The following is a 12960-nucleotide window of genomic DNA, read 5'->3' as shown; positions in this document are numbered from 1 at the left end:
AAATCTTGAGTGCTCATGACTGCCTCCCAAGCTGGCCACTGTTCGGCCAAGCAGGGCCATCTGGGGCCAGATGGGTGAAGGCCTGGTGAGCCTTGGCTTTGCTCAGGGGAGAACAAGGAGGTTCCCACCGTGTCAGCTTTACTACTGTTTCATCGTCTGCTTCTCTGACAAGAGGGAAGAAACACAGTTTTCTGGTTTTCTTGGACCCTAAAAATGCACCTGAGCTAAGGCTCCCTGCTGTCCTGAGGGAGGGAGGAGATCAAACGCTAAATGACATAAGTAATGTAACGTAGAGAGCGCACGTGGCGCCTGACATCCAGAGGGTGCGCTCAGGGAATGGGAGCTATTCTCCTTTTTCCACTGTGAAGTCATGCGCTCCTGGAAGAAGGAAACTCCACATTCTTTTCAAGTCCTACAGGGCACGGAGAAGTTCCCAGGAGCCCAGCTTCCCCTCCTCACTGGCTCCACACCTGGCACCCCCACCGCCATCTTGAATTTGGCCCAGAACGCAGGGACGCGGCTGCAGCCCTCGGAGATGGCGAGGCCCAGCCTCCCGTGGAACATAAATACACAAGGCGTCGGAAGGAGAGCCTCACTGCAAAACCATGCTTTCTAGACCAACAAATAAATTCCTTTGCGTTGTCTAATCCTTTGCCCTCGGACACAACGGCATTTACACTTTTCCAAGGGGAAGGGCTTTTGCCTTTTTGGTCATGGTATTTTGGTAAGATTAGTTTTGATCCCTGCCCTGTAATTCACTTTCAGATTTGGACGTTCTCGCTCCCTCCACCAACTCCACACGTTGCAGTTTTCAAGCCCCCTTTCTGCCCAGGCTGCTGAGCCTGCTGAGCCGAGGCGGAGCATCCAGCCAGTGGACTGAAGGCTCGAACACAATGATTTTATTTTCTGTAACCAACAGCACCAATACCTAGGAAAAATAGGCTATTTTTACATAATGACATAACTTGCTGCACACGTTAAGGCGCTCCATTTGTTAAATATAGTTCTTTCTATTTTGAAACTGAAAGAGCTGGCTGTAATTTTGGAAAGGTGGGACCCTGCAGATGCCAGGAAGTGCATGCCTGATGGACATGTCAGACCTCGGTAGCCACTCTTCTCCTTAAAGGCGAGGGCGGGCCCGTCAGGAGTTCCTGGGACTCGTTTTGGATTCAGACGGCCTTGCCTCTGCCCTCTTTGCAGGCCTCATCCTGTGGTCCCAGGCCCCTGGGGGAGAGTCTGTGTCGTGACCTGTTAGAGGGTGGACTTCTGGTACCTGCACGTTAGGGTTCTGGTGACACTGGGGACGCTACCTTGCAGGACGGTTGGAAGGAAGGTGGGGGATGTGGCTTTCCTAAGTAAGCACTCCCCTAGGGAAGGGGGTACCAGGTAAAGGTCTAGATGCCCCCTGGGACAAGCCTGCCCTCCGACTCCTAGCCCGGAAAAGTGAGGACACGGGTGCCAGGCGGCAACCTGGATCCCCAAGTACCTGCAGGGACGATGACCCTCCTCTCGTTGGTGGTCATGTTGGGAGGAGGGGGGCCGTTCTTCTCGTCCATGTAGCTGTTGTAGTTCATGGCGTTGGACTCGCTTCCGCCAACTAGCTTGCTGCATTTGCTAACACTGCAGTCCACCGGAGACTCCCTGGAGCGAGAGGACACAAAGCCCAGAGGAAGTCATCACTGCAGCTGCCATCAGCCCAGTGTGGGCAGACGACCGAGGCGCCGGCTCCCAGCCCCACTCGGGGTAACGCCGCCGCCGCCTTATTTCTCTCCTCCACGCCACCACCAGAGTCTTCTCCAAATCCCAGCCCAATCCTATAATTACGGCACTCAGAAACTTCTGGCAGTTCCTCAGTGGCCTCAGACTACAGTCTGGACTTCCCAGGATGGTGTCGCAGCCCTCCCAATCTGACTGCGGCTGACATTTTTAGCCTGGTCGCCAGGCAACAAGCACCGGGCCCCCAGGTAGGCCTCGCACCCCCTCGGCGCTCTGTGTCTGCCTCGGTTCCAGCACGGGTCACGTCGGGGGACTGTTGGGGTGGCGGGGGCTCTTCCCCTGGCTGGGTGGGGGGTTTCCTCTCTCCTTCAAACCTCCATGCGCTATGTGGTGCCCGACAGAGGAGGTGAGTGATCAGGGTCCGCCGAGTGAACTGTGTCTGTTGCATGGATAGGCTTTTAACGCACGTCTCGGACACCATTCTATCTGAGCTGCCCAGCACCCCCTCCAAGGTAGCCGTGGCAAGGGTTCCTATCTCCTCTTTCTGCTTAAGGAAACGGGGAGGGGAGTGACTGGCCCAGGGTCACACAGCTTGCGAAAGTGGAAGCAGGACTCGGGTCTTTGGTGTTAAGCTTTCCTAATCAAAACATGCACACGCAGTGGGGATCCCTGGGTGGCGCAGCAGTTTAGCGCCTGCCTTTGGCCCAGGGCGTGATCCTGGAGACCCACATTTGAGTCCCAAGTCAGGCTCCCTGCATGGAGCCTGCTTCTCCCTCTGTCTGTGTCTCTGCCTCTCTCTTTCTCTCTCTCTCTGTCTCTCATAAATAAATAAATAAAATCTTAAAAAAAAAAAAAGACACACACACACACACACACACACACACACACACACACACACACGCAGGCACGCCCAGCTGGCTCAGTTGGTAGAGCATGTGACTCTTGATCTCGGAGTCCTGAGTTCAAGCCCCACGCTGGGCAGAGAGTCTACTTTAAACACACACACATGCACACACACACACACATGCATGCAAACGAGCTGGCTGCTGCATGAAGAAGGAATAGAATTCAAGACCTTCAGGCTGCCAGCGCGGTTGTGGCTCTTGTGGCACGCTGCAGCCCTGGCCACCACACTCACAGAAGAACCATAAGGAAGTGCAGAAGGGACAAATCATCCAACCCTGTCTTGATGTACGTAGCCCAGTTGGCACCTGGCACTGTGCAGCCTGGGTTCACAGAGGCCGCTCCCCGGCAGTGGGCCAGCCACGAGCAGCTATCTGGGGATCTAAGCTGACACCCCACTTGCGGCCACCAGGTTCACAAGAGCAGGCTGGGAAGACGCTCCCCATCCGCCCCAGCCCAGCGTCATGGGCCCTCCCAGGGGCCTGGGGGAAGTGCCATCGCTCCCTGCCCCAGCTCCTGGTCAGCCACTGCAGCGGTGGCAGCAGCAGCAGGACCAAAGGGGACGACTGCAAGGCCCCGGAGAGGTTGCAGCCGTGGTTGCACAGTGCAGGAAGCATCAGACCTGGGAGACAGCCAGTTCTCTCAAGAGCTCCAAACCAGGCCTTCAGACCAAGGAGTTCAGATAAGGTTCAGATTACAGCGGCCCAACCTTAGGCCACAGAAAGACTGCAGGCTTCCCAAAGTCCTGGCCGCTGCCCTCCCGGCCCTGCTCTGGGCAGGGACCAACCATCATGAGGACTTAAGGAGCCAGGGCGAGCCAGATAGGGCCTCGCCCATCCCGCGGCTGGTGGCGGCACCTCCAGAGGCAGGGAGGAGCAGCCCCGGGGGTGGAGGGGGGTGGCGGGGGCCCAGGCCGGGCAGGGGGGCCGGAGCCCATCCAATAAAGACAATTAAATGAATTTGTTTCTTAATCTGAAAGGAAAAAAATATTGAAGATCACTTATCATAGCCGGGAGATAAATGGTCCACTGAGATATTAGAAGTCAGACGGTAATTTTTTCCTGATGTCTTACAGAGGGGAACATGGGCTGAAAATGAAAATAAGATGTATAACTTACACATGTTAGAATTTAAGGTTTTACTATTCGCCTACTGTTTTTCCAGGCAGAGAACCAAGAACCAGCCGTCAGAGCCCCAGATTGTTGAAGGTTTAATGTCCCCATGGCAGTCTGAGGGGCGGCAGTAGCACATCAGGGCTTTTCACCAGTTGGGCCCTCTGGCTTCTGCTGTTGGGGGCCCTGGCCTGCCATGAGGCCGCCCGGCGAGCCCCGCTGCGGGGTCTGGGCCCGGCCCCCCGCCCCCGGCTGCCTCGCTGCTAACCACAGGAGCACGCCTGAGCACACACGTGTGTACACGTCCACACAGACATGCATGCATGCACACGTACATGCACATGCACACGCGCACACACGCCGTCCGGGCCTGGCAGCCCTTCCCAACATACTTGTCCATTGTGAAACAACCCAAGTGCAGCAGGAGTTTGGAGGATTAAGTTGGCCTTCAACCAAGGGAGCAGCGTTTTCATTGGCCGGAACCCCGTGGGGCAGAGGGTGGGGTGGCCAGAGCGCACACTTCCTCTGGCGGAGGCCGGGAGTGCAAGGGCCTTGGGGCAGGGAGGAGACTTCCAGGGACCGGAGCGGCATCCACCTGGAGGTGGGAGTGATTTTGGAAAAGGGGGTGCTCCCCATTGGGAGCATCAGGGAGACAGGATTGGGAAAATGCTTTCCCCTGTCGCTGGGCCTCTGGCGGGTTCTGAGCTGAAAGCTGACCCCTCACCATGCAGAAGTGAAAGGTCAGAGCCTCGGGAGCGGCCAGAGAGGAGTCAGTCTCTGTCCCATAGGCACCTGCAGTGGGGTCGGGCTGAAAAGAGGAAACGTTAGGGAAAAGCCACCTGGTGGGTGACCCGGTGGAAAGAGGAGCCACGAGCACCAAGGTGAGACAGGCACCTGCCGGGAAGGGGGGCGCCCAGGTCACAGGATCGGCCAGCTCCCGGAGGGGGACACAGGGACCACGGTCGGGCCCAGGGCTCGCAGGGGGCCGTAGGGTAGCTGGCACCCCCGCGTGTCCCGTCCCACGGAGGTTCCCTGTCTCTGCCTCCTCCAGCACCTGTGCAGGCACCCGGGCCCCCCGCCGCCAAGGCATGAGTCCGGCCGCCTGCTCTCAGGTGGCCCCCCTCTGGAATAAGGCCCAGTGCGGGGTCCCAGGCCCCTCCGCCCTGACAGCACCGCTCCGGTGGGCACAGGTGAAGGCCAACCCCAGGGCTGCGCTTTAATGAGGCAGCTGCACCGTGGAGAGGCCCAGTGACAAGGAGGGGGGAGCGCGGATGGAGGGGAAGAGGCCTTGTCATTCAGCTTTGCCTGCGCTGCTGCTGGTTTGTCTTGAGACGGGCACTCGGGAGTGTGGGGCCGGGCCCGCGGGCAGCTGAGAGCCCCGGGACAGGTGACAAGGGCCCGGGCGCGGCGGCCGCAGGGCGCGGGAGGAGGTGCCGGTTCCAAGAATGTAGCTCAGGGCATCTCGCCGTCCGGGCGCAGGAAGCCACGGCAGGAGAGGCCACAGCAAGGGCACATGGACCTGGCACCGCTTTCCTCTACTCTCACCGTGGGGCGACGGAAGCTTTTTATTCCTCTGGTTCTATTTTTGGACGTTCGGGGAGCACTGCTTTAAAAATACCGCCAGCGGTTTCCAAGAGTGCCTTGCAAAGTGTTCAGCAGTTTAAAACAAGGTGAGAAATCGTGGGTATTTGGGTGAGCGAAGATTACGAAGACCATTCCCAAGGTGACCCCGATACGTTAGCCTCTAACAGGCGTCTCCCCCACCGCCTCTCTCAGCCCCCAGGGATCAGGACGCGCCACCCAGATCCACACGCGTGCAGCCCGCGCTGGCGTCCAGTGGATTCCCTGTAATCACGTGGCTCACGCAAACGCGCAAGGGCCACCCAGGACACACAGCTGCAGTAGGACCTGTCACGTGTGTCTTCCGTGCAATGTACACACTTATCAGCTGAGCGAATCCGTGTTGTCTTTAAGATTTCTATAGGATCTGTGACTAGATGTGTGCCTATGACTTGTTGTTTTTAAAAAGGAATATGCGGGGCAGCCGGGTGGCTCAGTTGGTTAAGCGTCGGCCTCTGGCTCACGTCATGATCCCAGGGTCCCGGGATCAAACCCTGTGGGTGGGGTTCCCTGCTCAGCGGGGAGCCTGCTTCTCCCTTTCCCTCTGCTCCTCCCCTTACTCATGCTCCCCCCCCACACACTCTTTCTCTTTCTGAAATAAACAAAACCTTTAAAAAAGAGGAATATGCAAGAAATTAAAGCAAATACCAAGGAAAGGAAAGAAAATCACCCATATTATAGCCATTTGCCCTAATCCCATAGGTATTTTCATCTCCTTCCATACTAGGTGCTCACAGCTTCTCCAGAACCCCAAGGGTGGCTTCCCCCCAGGTGGTTCGGGACATGCTCTTTACTGCAAGGGCAGAACCGAAGGGCGCACCTGGGGAGCTGCTTTGCAATCAGAGGCAGAAGTTCCAGGGTGTGTGGGGCTGATGGCCCTGTGAAGTCCCTACACGTCCCCTAGGAACATCCAGAGCCCGCTGCCCAGTGCTAGGGAGTCTGGGGTAGAGCCATGCTGACTCAGATCCTGCATGCCAGGCACACAAGGCGAGCGGGTCCTTGCATTTCCCCCCCACAAAATAATAACTCTTTCTATCACGAGATGTTTTCCCCAATCCCTGAGGGCGAGGCGGGATACAGCTGAGTTATTTGCAGACCACAGCCTGGGGTCAAGTCGCTGAAGTCTCCATACATCACAGAGCCTTTGGGCCACGCTGTTCCCAGAACAACTCACCTAACACATTCAACCATGACACGAAGAGCTGGAGAAAGGCAGCAAGCCTCCCACAACATGGGCAAGCGGGGCTTTCTCTGAGCTCGCCAGACCTCAGTCTCCCCACGTGACCCTGCGCCCCTGGTCCAAGTGACTTAATAGTGGGGTTAAAAAGCGAGAGGGGCTTTGTAGCTTTTAGGCACAGAGAATACCTCCTCCAGAGACACAAATATCTACAGGGTCTCTAATAAGCATGAACCAACTCAGAAACCCAAGCTATCAGAGGACACGGAGAGATGCACCTGCACCGCGAAGCGTGGGACGGTCCAAAGCGTCCCGGCCCGGTGGCGTCCAGTTTGAAGCACAATGTGAGCCCACCTACGTAATTTTCAGTTTTCTAGCAGCCACATTTTTCAAGCAACCCAGGTGAAATGAATTTTAAAATATATTAGAATATATTAGTATGTTAACTCACTACAGCCCAAAGAAAATTATCCAAAAGAAGTGATCACGCAGCCAAAAGAAACGATCGTTTCAACATCATCAATATGAAAATAACCAATGAGCTATTTTACTTTGTTTTCTCCCCCCCACACTCTTCGAAGTCCGGTGTGCATCCTACATTTCGAGCACGTGTCGGTTTTGGATTAGCCACATTTCAAGTGCTCACAAGCAACGTGTGCTGCATTGGATGCCACCAATCTAGTCCATGAGCCAGGAGACCCCAAATGAGAGAGATTCTCTGCTTTGGTTTTCCCACCTGAAGTTAGGAATTCTTTCTACTCAATGGGGCCATTTCAATAATACTCAGGGGGTTAGGGGACGCACAGTGTCCACGATGAGAGATTTGAATTGCCTGGCATCTTCCTCATAGTGTCTTTTTTTTTTTTTTTTTTGTATGGCCAAATGATAGACTCATCCTCAGCAAAGTCATTTTTCTGAGAACCCTTGCTCCCTGCTGCCCACCAGGCCGGTGGCCTACGTGTGAGCTCTTGGAGAATATTTCTGAGAGCCCACTGGGTCTTCTTTGTTTCCCCAGGTGGGTGAGAATGCGCTGTCTTTCTGAACCTGCCGCGTCACCTGCAGAGGCTCTGGGTCAGGACAGGCAAATCAAAAGCAGGGGCTGCTCTGTGCAACCAGAGCCACGTAACTGCCACATCTGCTCCCTGGGGGCGTTCACACAGCTCTCCTCCAGCTGCCTGCTGCTCTGACTGCAGCCAGGGACGGCTGGCAAGCGGGTTCTGAAAGCTGCTTTCCTTGGGGGGCCCTCTTTGCCCAGGATTCGTACGCGGGGAGTGCTCTCCTGGGGAGACAGCGGTCAGCTCCTAAGTGCAGCCTCCCCGGAGCGCAAACCCAGGCTCTTGCCGAGGCGATGTCCACACACTTTGGTGGACTATATACACCCATGACCTATGTGGCTTTGAACAGGCATCTTCACCTTTGAGGCTGGGTAGCCGTGCCTCCATCTGCTTATTCATTTCATGACTATTTATTGAGCACCTACCATGTGCCGGGCACTGCTCGGTAAACAAAATAGGGCCTTGCCTGCATAGTAGAGAGGGATGTGATTGACCAGGAAGGACTAAGAAAAATCTAAGCAAGGTCCAGAGTGATGGGTGCCCCGGTCAGGGAAGGCCTCTGGGAGGGTGACATTCAGGCAGAGACCTGGAACAAGCAGGAGAGAGAGTCACATGCCTAGACAGGGTAGGAATGTTCCAGAAAGGAGGACTGCAGGCAGGAGACTCTGAGGCAGGAGTGTGCTTGGGGTCCAGAGTCTTATGTGGCTGATGCAGAAGGAAGGAGTGAGACAGGAAGGATAAAAAGGGTTTCATAGGGATGGGGGGCGGGCATAGGGAGGACTTTAGATTTTGTCACAAGCTATTAAAGGATTTGGAGCAAGAGTTAAATATTCTGAAAGGCTGACTCTGGGGGCACCTGGGAGGCTCAGTTGGTTGAGCATCTGCCTTCGGCTAAGGTCACCATCCCGGAGTCCCGGGATCGAGTCCCGCATCGGGCTCCCTGCTTAGTGAGGAGTCTGCTTCTCCCTCTCCCTCTGTGCGTGCTCTCTCTCTCATAAATAAATAATCTTACAAGAAAAAGAAAAAAGAAGACTTTATAAAAAAATAAAATATATAAAAGGGTTGGTTTTAGCCACTGTCTGAAGAACAAACTTCAGGAAGGCAAACAGAAGTGGGGAGAACAGGGTGCTACTGAGGTGGCCCTAGAAGGGCAGGAGCTGCTGGTCTGGCTTGGGGTGGGCCTGCAGGGGATTCAGGCTCCGACAGACCAAACCCACTCCAAGCGTGGAATCTGGATTTTCGATAGGCATCAGGAAGGTCCGTCCTGGGGTCGGGCCAGTTTGGGAGGCACTGCCAGGTTGGGTGGGGGCAGAAACTGGACCATGAGCCCCAAAGCACGATGTACAGGTGGGGAGGGAGGGGCCCGAGAGCCCATGCCAGCTGTGCCTCCTCTAAATCCTTACGCGAGGCGTCTGCCAACCCCCTGCCCCCAAACCCTCTCTGCCTTTAAACATCAAAATGTAATTGCAACATTTATCTCCTAGGATCACAGTGGGGAGCAAATGATAAGATAATATGGAGAAAAACATTTAGCAAGTGATACCCTCCCTACACGGTGAGGACCTCATTATCTTTATTATCTTTGTGGAGAGACGCTCATGTGAGAGGCTCCTGGCTTAGAACCTCGAGGCCTTCATCAACTGCTAGACTCTGGGACGGTGGCTGGGATCCCAGTGGCTGGTTCTGGTTAGTGGGGCTGAGATGTGGTAGGGCTGGGTGTTCCCACAGGCAGGTCTGGGACCAAGAGTTGTCTGGGGGAGGTCTCCTTCCCAGCTGCACGCTCACCCCCTTCTGTTGGCTCCTCTAGACTCGGTTCCTTGGTGACCTCACCCACCCTTAGTGACAGCTCTTTAGAGATGATGCCCAAACCTAGGTTCCAGCCCCCAAATATTATCTCTGCTTCAGTTTCCAAGGCCCAGTAGACATTTTTATCTGGATGTCCTACTGATTGCTCACAGGGACCTCAGAGGGAACATTGACATCTCTTCTCAAAGCATTTCCTTTCCTACCTCCCGTGGCTAACCGCACCATCCTTCCCAAAAACATGCAAGCTCAAGCCATTTTTTTTTTACTCTCTCCTCTCATATACCCTCTGTCCCCGCTCCCCCATAGACTTCAATATTTGTCCACCTGAGGCCCACTCATTATCCCTTTGCTGTGTCCTTCTTGTATCTATTCCTTCTGATTTCCCTGATCATTACCATCACTTGAATAAGAACTTGATAATTTCTTAGTGGGATATTTCACTAATGTCTTCTCTTTCTGACACTTCCTTCCCCGCCCACCCTCTGTACACAACTCTGTAAACCAAGCTCTGAAGATGTTACGCGTCAAGTTTATGCTTCAGGTCGGTATCTGCATGTGGAATAAATCCTGTATTTTCTAAGCATGCCATTCAGAGCCCCCTTTTTTTTTCTTTTAAAATTTTTAAAAAACTTTTATTTATTCATGAGAGAGAGAGAGAGAGAGAGGCAGAGACACAGGCAAAGGGAGAAGCAGGCTCATGCATGAAGCCCGATGCGGGACTCGATCCCGGGTCTCCCCGATCACACCCTGGGGCAAAGGCAAGCGCTCAACTGCTGAGCCACCCAGGGATCCCCCAGAGCCCTCTTTTAATTTCCATTTTTATCTCCTTGTGCTGTAGGCCCATTGGCTGGCCTGAAGTCCACAAATAAGACTCATGTTTTCTCTCTTTTAAGCCTTGGCTCAGGACGATCGAGATCACTATCGAGCACTTTCTGCGTCCTAGGCACTGCCCTGGGTCCTCCCTCCACCGCATCAGAGTCAACCAAACAGGCCTGTGAAGGAGCAAATCCTCCAGCCCCCGGTTCAGAAAGGAGGAAGCTGGAGCTCAGACAGCTAAATAGCTCGTCCGAGGGCACAGCCGGGAGTGAAACGTGGGCTACCCACCCTCCAGGTGTGCCCTTCCTTGCTCCTGTGATGCTTCTTTGCTTGGGCTCTCCTCCCTGTTTCCATGAGGAAAGTCTTACTGCCCTGGGCACCACCAGTTTCTAATACACCTCCCAAGTGTGATGCGTCCTCCCTGGCACAGGAAGCCTGTAGATGTGATCGTCTTTGTTCTCACTTCTCAACTTTTACTGCACGGATGGTTTGGTCATCTTTGAGACCGACCCAGAGAGGTCAAGTATCTTCAACAGGACAGGTAAGGTATGTCGTCACTAAGTTACCCCCAAGAGGGACTCCACCCAGGCCTGACACAAAATAGGTGTTCCAGAGTGTCTGCATAGGGCCACGAGCCTGATTCTGACCTGGCCTTTGAGGGCTGTACCAAGGCGCAGAGAGCCAGATGGGCTTTCCTGGCCCTGCTCAACCCCCAGCCTTTCATCTCAACTCTCTAGGGACTGACTCAGGCTCCCCAGCCCAGCACCAGAGCTCCCACCTGCTGTAGACACCCTGAGGGCCAGAGGCCACTTAGGTCAGATCTGCTTGACTCAGATACCTGGGGAGCAAGCATGCCTCGAGCCTCCGCAGCCCCGCACCTGGCAGCCGGCCGTGCCCACCCCTAGGAGCAGCGCAGGCCTGGCGGGCTTACCTGGATCCATTCATGTGGTCATACTCCCGCTTGACATTGACCCTCACCGGCTGATTAATCCACTCCTGCTGCGGTGGGAGGGGGTTGATTTTGTGGGGCTGGCCATAGTCAGGGCTCCCTGAGGCGGTCATGTCAGCCTTGGGGAGATGGGCCGCCGCTCCGTAGGCAGAGTCGAAGAGGGACTGGTCGTCGCTCACCACCGACAGAGCCTCCTGGAGGGTCAGAGAGGGAGACGGAAAGCCCAGTGTCAGTTCACCTCATGTCACTCTTCACCTAGTCTCCTTCTGAGCTGGCAGGGTGGCCCAGGGCTACCCCAGGCGGCCAGTCCGGCTTGCTGATTGACTCACACTCCCGGGGCAAGTTTACCCGTATGCAAACTCACTGGGTTCTCAGCAGGTTACCCTGGGTGAGGAGGGGTTTGGGGCAGCGGAGTGGGGCTGGGGGGGCCTTCGGCGTGTGTTCACTGTTGGGTCTGTAGGAAGGAGGGCGGGGAGCAGGGGGCCAGGAGGAGTGGGTCCACGGTGTGCGTGTGTGCGGAGATCTGGTGGTGCTTGCCGGAGCAGTCGGGCTGGAGGGGGATATGAAAGTGAGCCTTGATTTTATAGGTGAGGCCAGCAAGACCCACCCAGAAAGGTTAAGCATCCAACTCAAGGTCACTCTAGGGAAGGGTGGGGCCCAGGGCTGTGGCTGCTTCTAATTTCAGTTTCCTTATCTGTAAACAGGAATAAGAATAGCTTTTTCAGAGCTGATAGGTGGGTTAAATGAGAAAAGGCTTGGTACAGGTGTCTAGCTTGAAAAACTGCCCCGCACTGTGCAGGGGGGTTCTCCAGGACGTGCGGTGCATCTTACACATCCGTGACTCAGTTGGGAGGCTGCCTGCCTCCTGGGGACAGTGCTCGGTCATGCTTTCTTGCCTGGCTCCTGGAGATGAGAGCTTCCTGTCTTAATTCTGATGATTCAGCTTGCCCAGGAACGAGGGCAGAAGCCCAGCTCTGTGGATGGGGGAATCCAGCAGAGACTCTCAATCTGCCCACGCCTCCTGTCCCATCACCTGGTGTAAGGCTGGCTTGCGGAGATCCGCACTGCGCAAGGGAGCCTGGCACTTTGCAGGGACCTCCTACCCGCCGAAGCACCACGAGAAGATGCTCCCACTATTCCAGCTCACATCAGATCACAGAGGCCCCGGGCCACAGACTGGGGTGTGATGTTCACTAGATCGCATAATTACACCAAAGTAAGTTGTCCGCCTTTCAGAAAAGAAGGGAACGATCTCTAACCCAGAATTAATTTATAATCTATATAATCGGTAATTATACAATCTGCAATTGTGAAAATGAGATGGAATGATATACAGAAAATGCTTAGAACAGTCTCTGGCACCCACTGCCACCCGACAGATGTCAGCTATGATGATTCCTAGCGTTCCAGTGAAGGTTTTCTTAGGCTACTTGCTACTTTTCCCTTAAATTCACATGTTAGAGCCCTAACTCCAATACCTCGGAATCTGGCTGTATTTGGAGAAAGGGGCTTTAAGGAGGTGAGGCAGTTGAAATGAGGCTCTTCGAGTGGGCCCTGATCCAATCTGACTGGTGTCCTTATAGGAAGAGGATATCTGGACACCCAGAGCCCACCATGAGGAGAGGCAGCAAGCCATCTGCAAGCCAAGGAGAAGCGCCCTCAGAGCCCGCCAGCAACCTATCTTGCACTTCCAGCCTCCAGAACTGTGAGAGAATAATCTGTTGCTAAAGCCACCCAGTCCATGGAATTTGGTGATGGCAGCCGTAACACAGCCCCTTTGCTTAAGCCCTCCTTATACCTTGTAAA

The 12960-nt window shown here is 54.9% G+C and overlaps 1 protein-coding gene and 1 non-coding gene across 6 annotated transcripts in view; one reads left to right on the top strand and one right to left on the bottom strand.

Annotated features, from left to right (window-relative positions):
* Positions 1–12960, bottom strand: part of FLI1 (Fli-1 proto-oncogene, ETS transcription factor) — a 122624-nt gene that overhangs the window by 40704 nt on the left and 68960 nt on the right. For 4 of the 5 annotated variants that reach the window (XM_077894154.1, XM_077894152.1, XM_077894155.1 and 1 more), the window contains 2 exons: positions 11137–11348; positions 1487–1641 (listed from right to left, as the gene is read on the bottom strand). In XM_077894154.1, coding sequence (XP_077750280.1) covers positions 1487–1641; positions 11137–11348 — 367 coding nt within the window. The remainder of the gene's footprint in view (positions 1–1486; positions 1642–11136; positions 11349–12960) is intronic. The other variant, XM_077894156.1, reaches the window with a different exon arrangement.
* Positions 2625–2697, top strand: TRNAK-CUU (transfer RNA lysine (anticodon CUU)). The gene has a single exon. It is a non-coding gene; the product is annotated as a tRNA-Lys (tRNA).

The sequence above is a fragment of the Canis aureus genome, chromosome 3, assembly GCF_053574225.1.
Source record: "Canis aureus isolate CA01 chromosome 3, VMU_Caureus_v.1.0, whole genome shotgun sequence".
In the NCBI taxonomy this organism is placed as follows: domain Eukaryota; kingdom Metazoa; phylum Chordata; class Mammalia; order Carnivora; family Canidae; genus Canis; species Canis aureus.
This window is presented reverse-complemented; position numbering and strand designations above follow the sequence as displayed.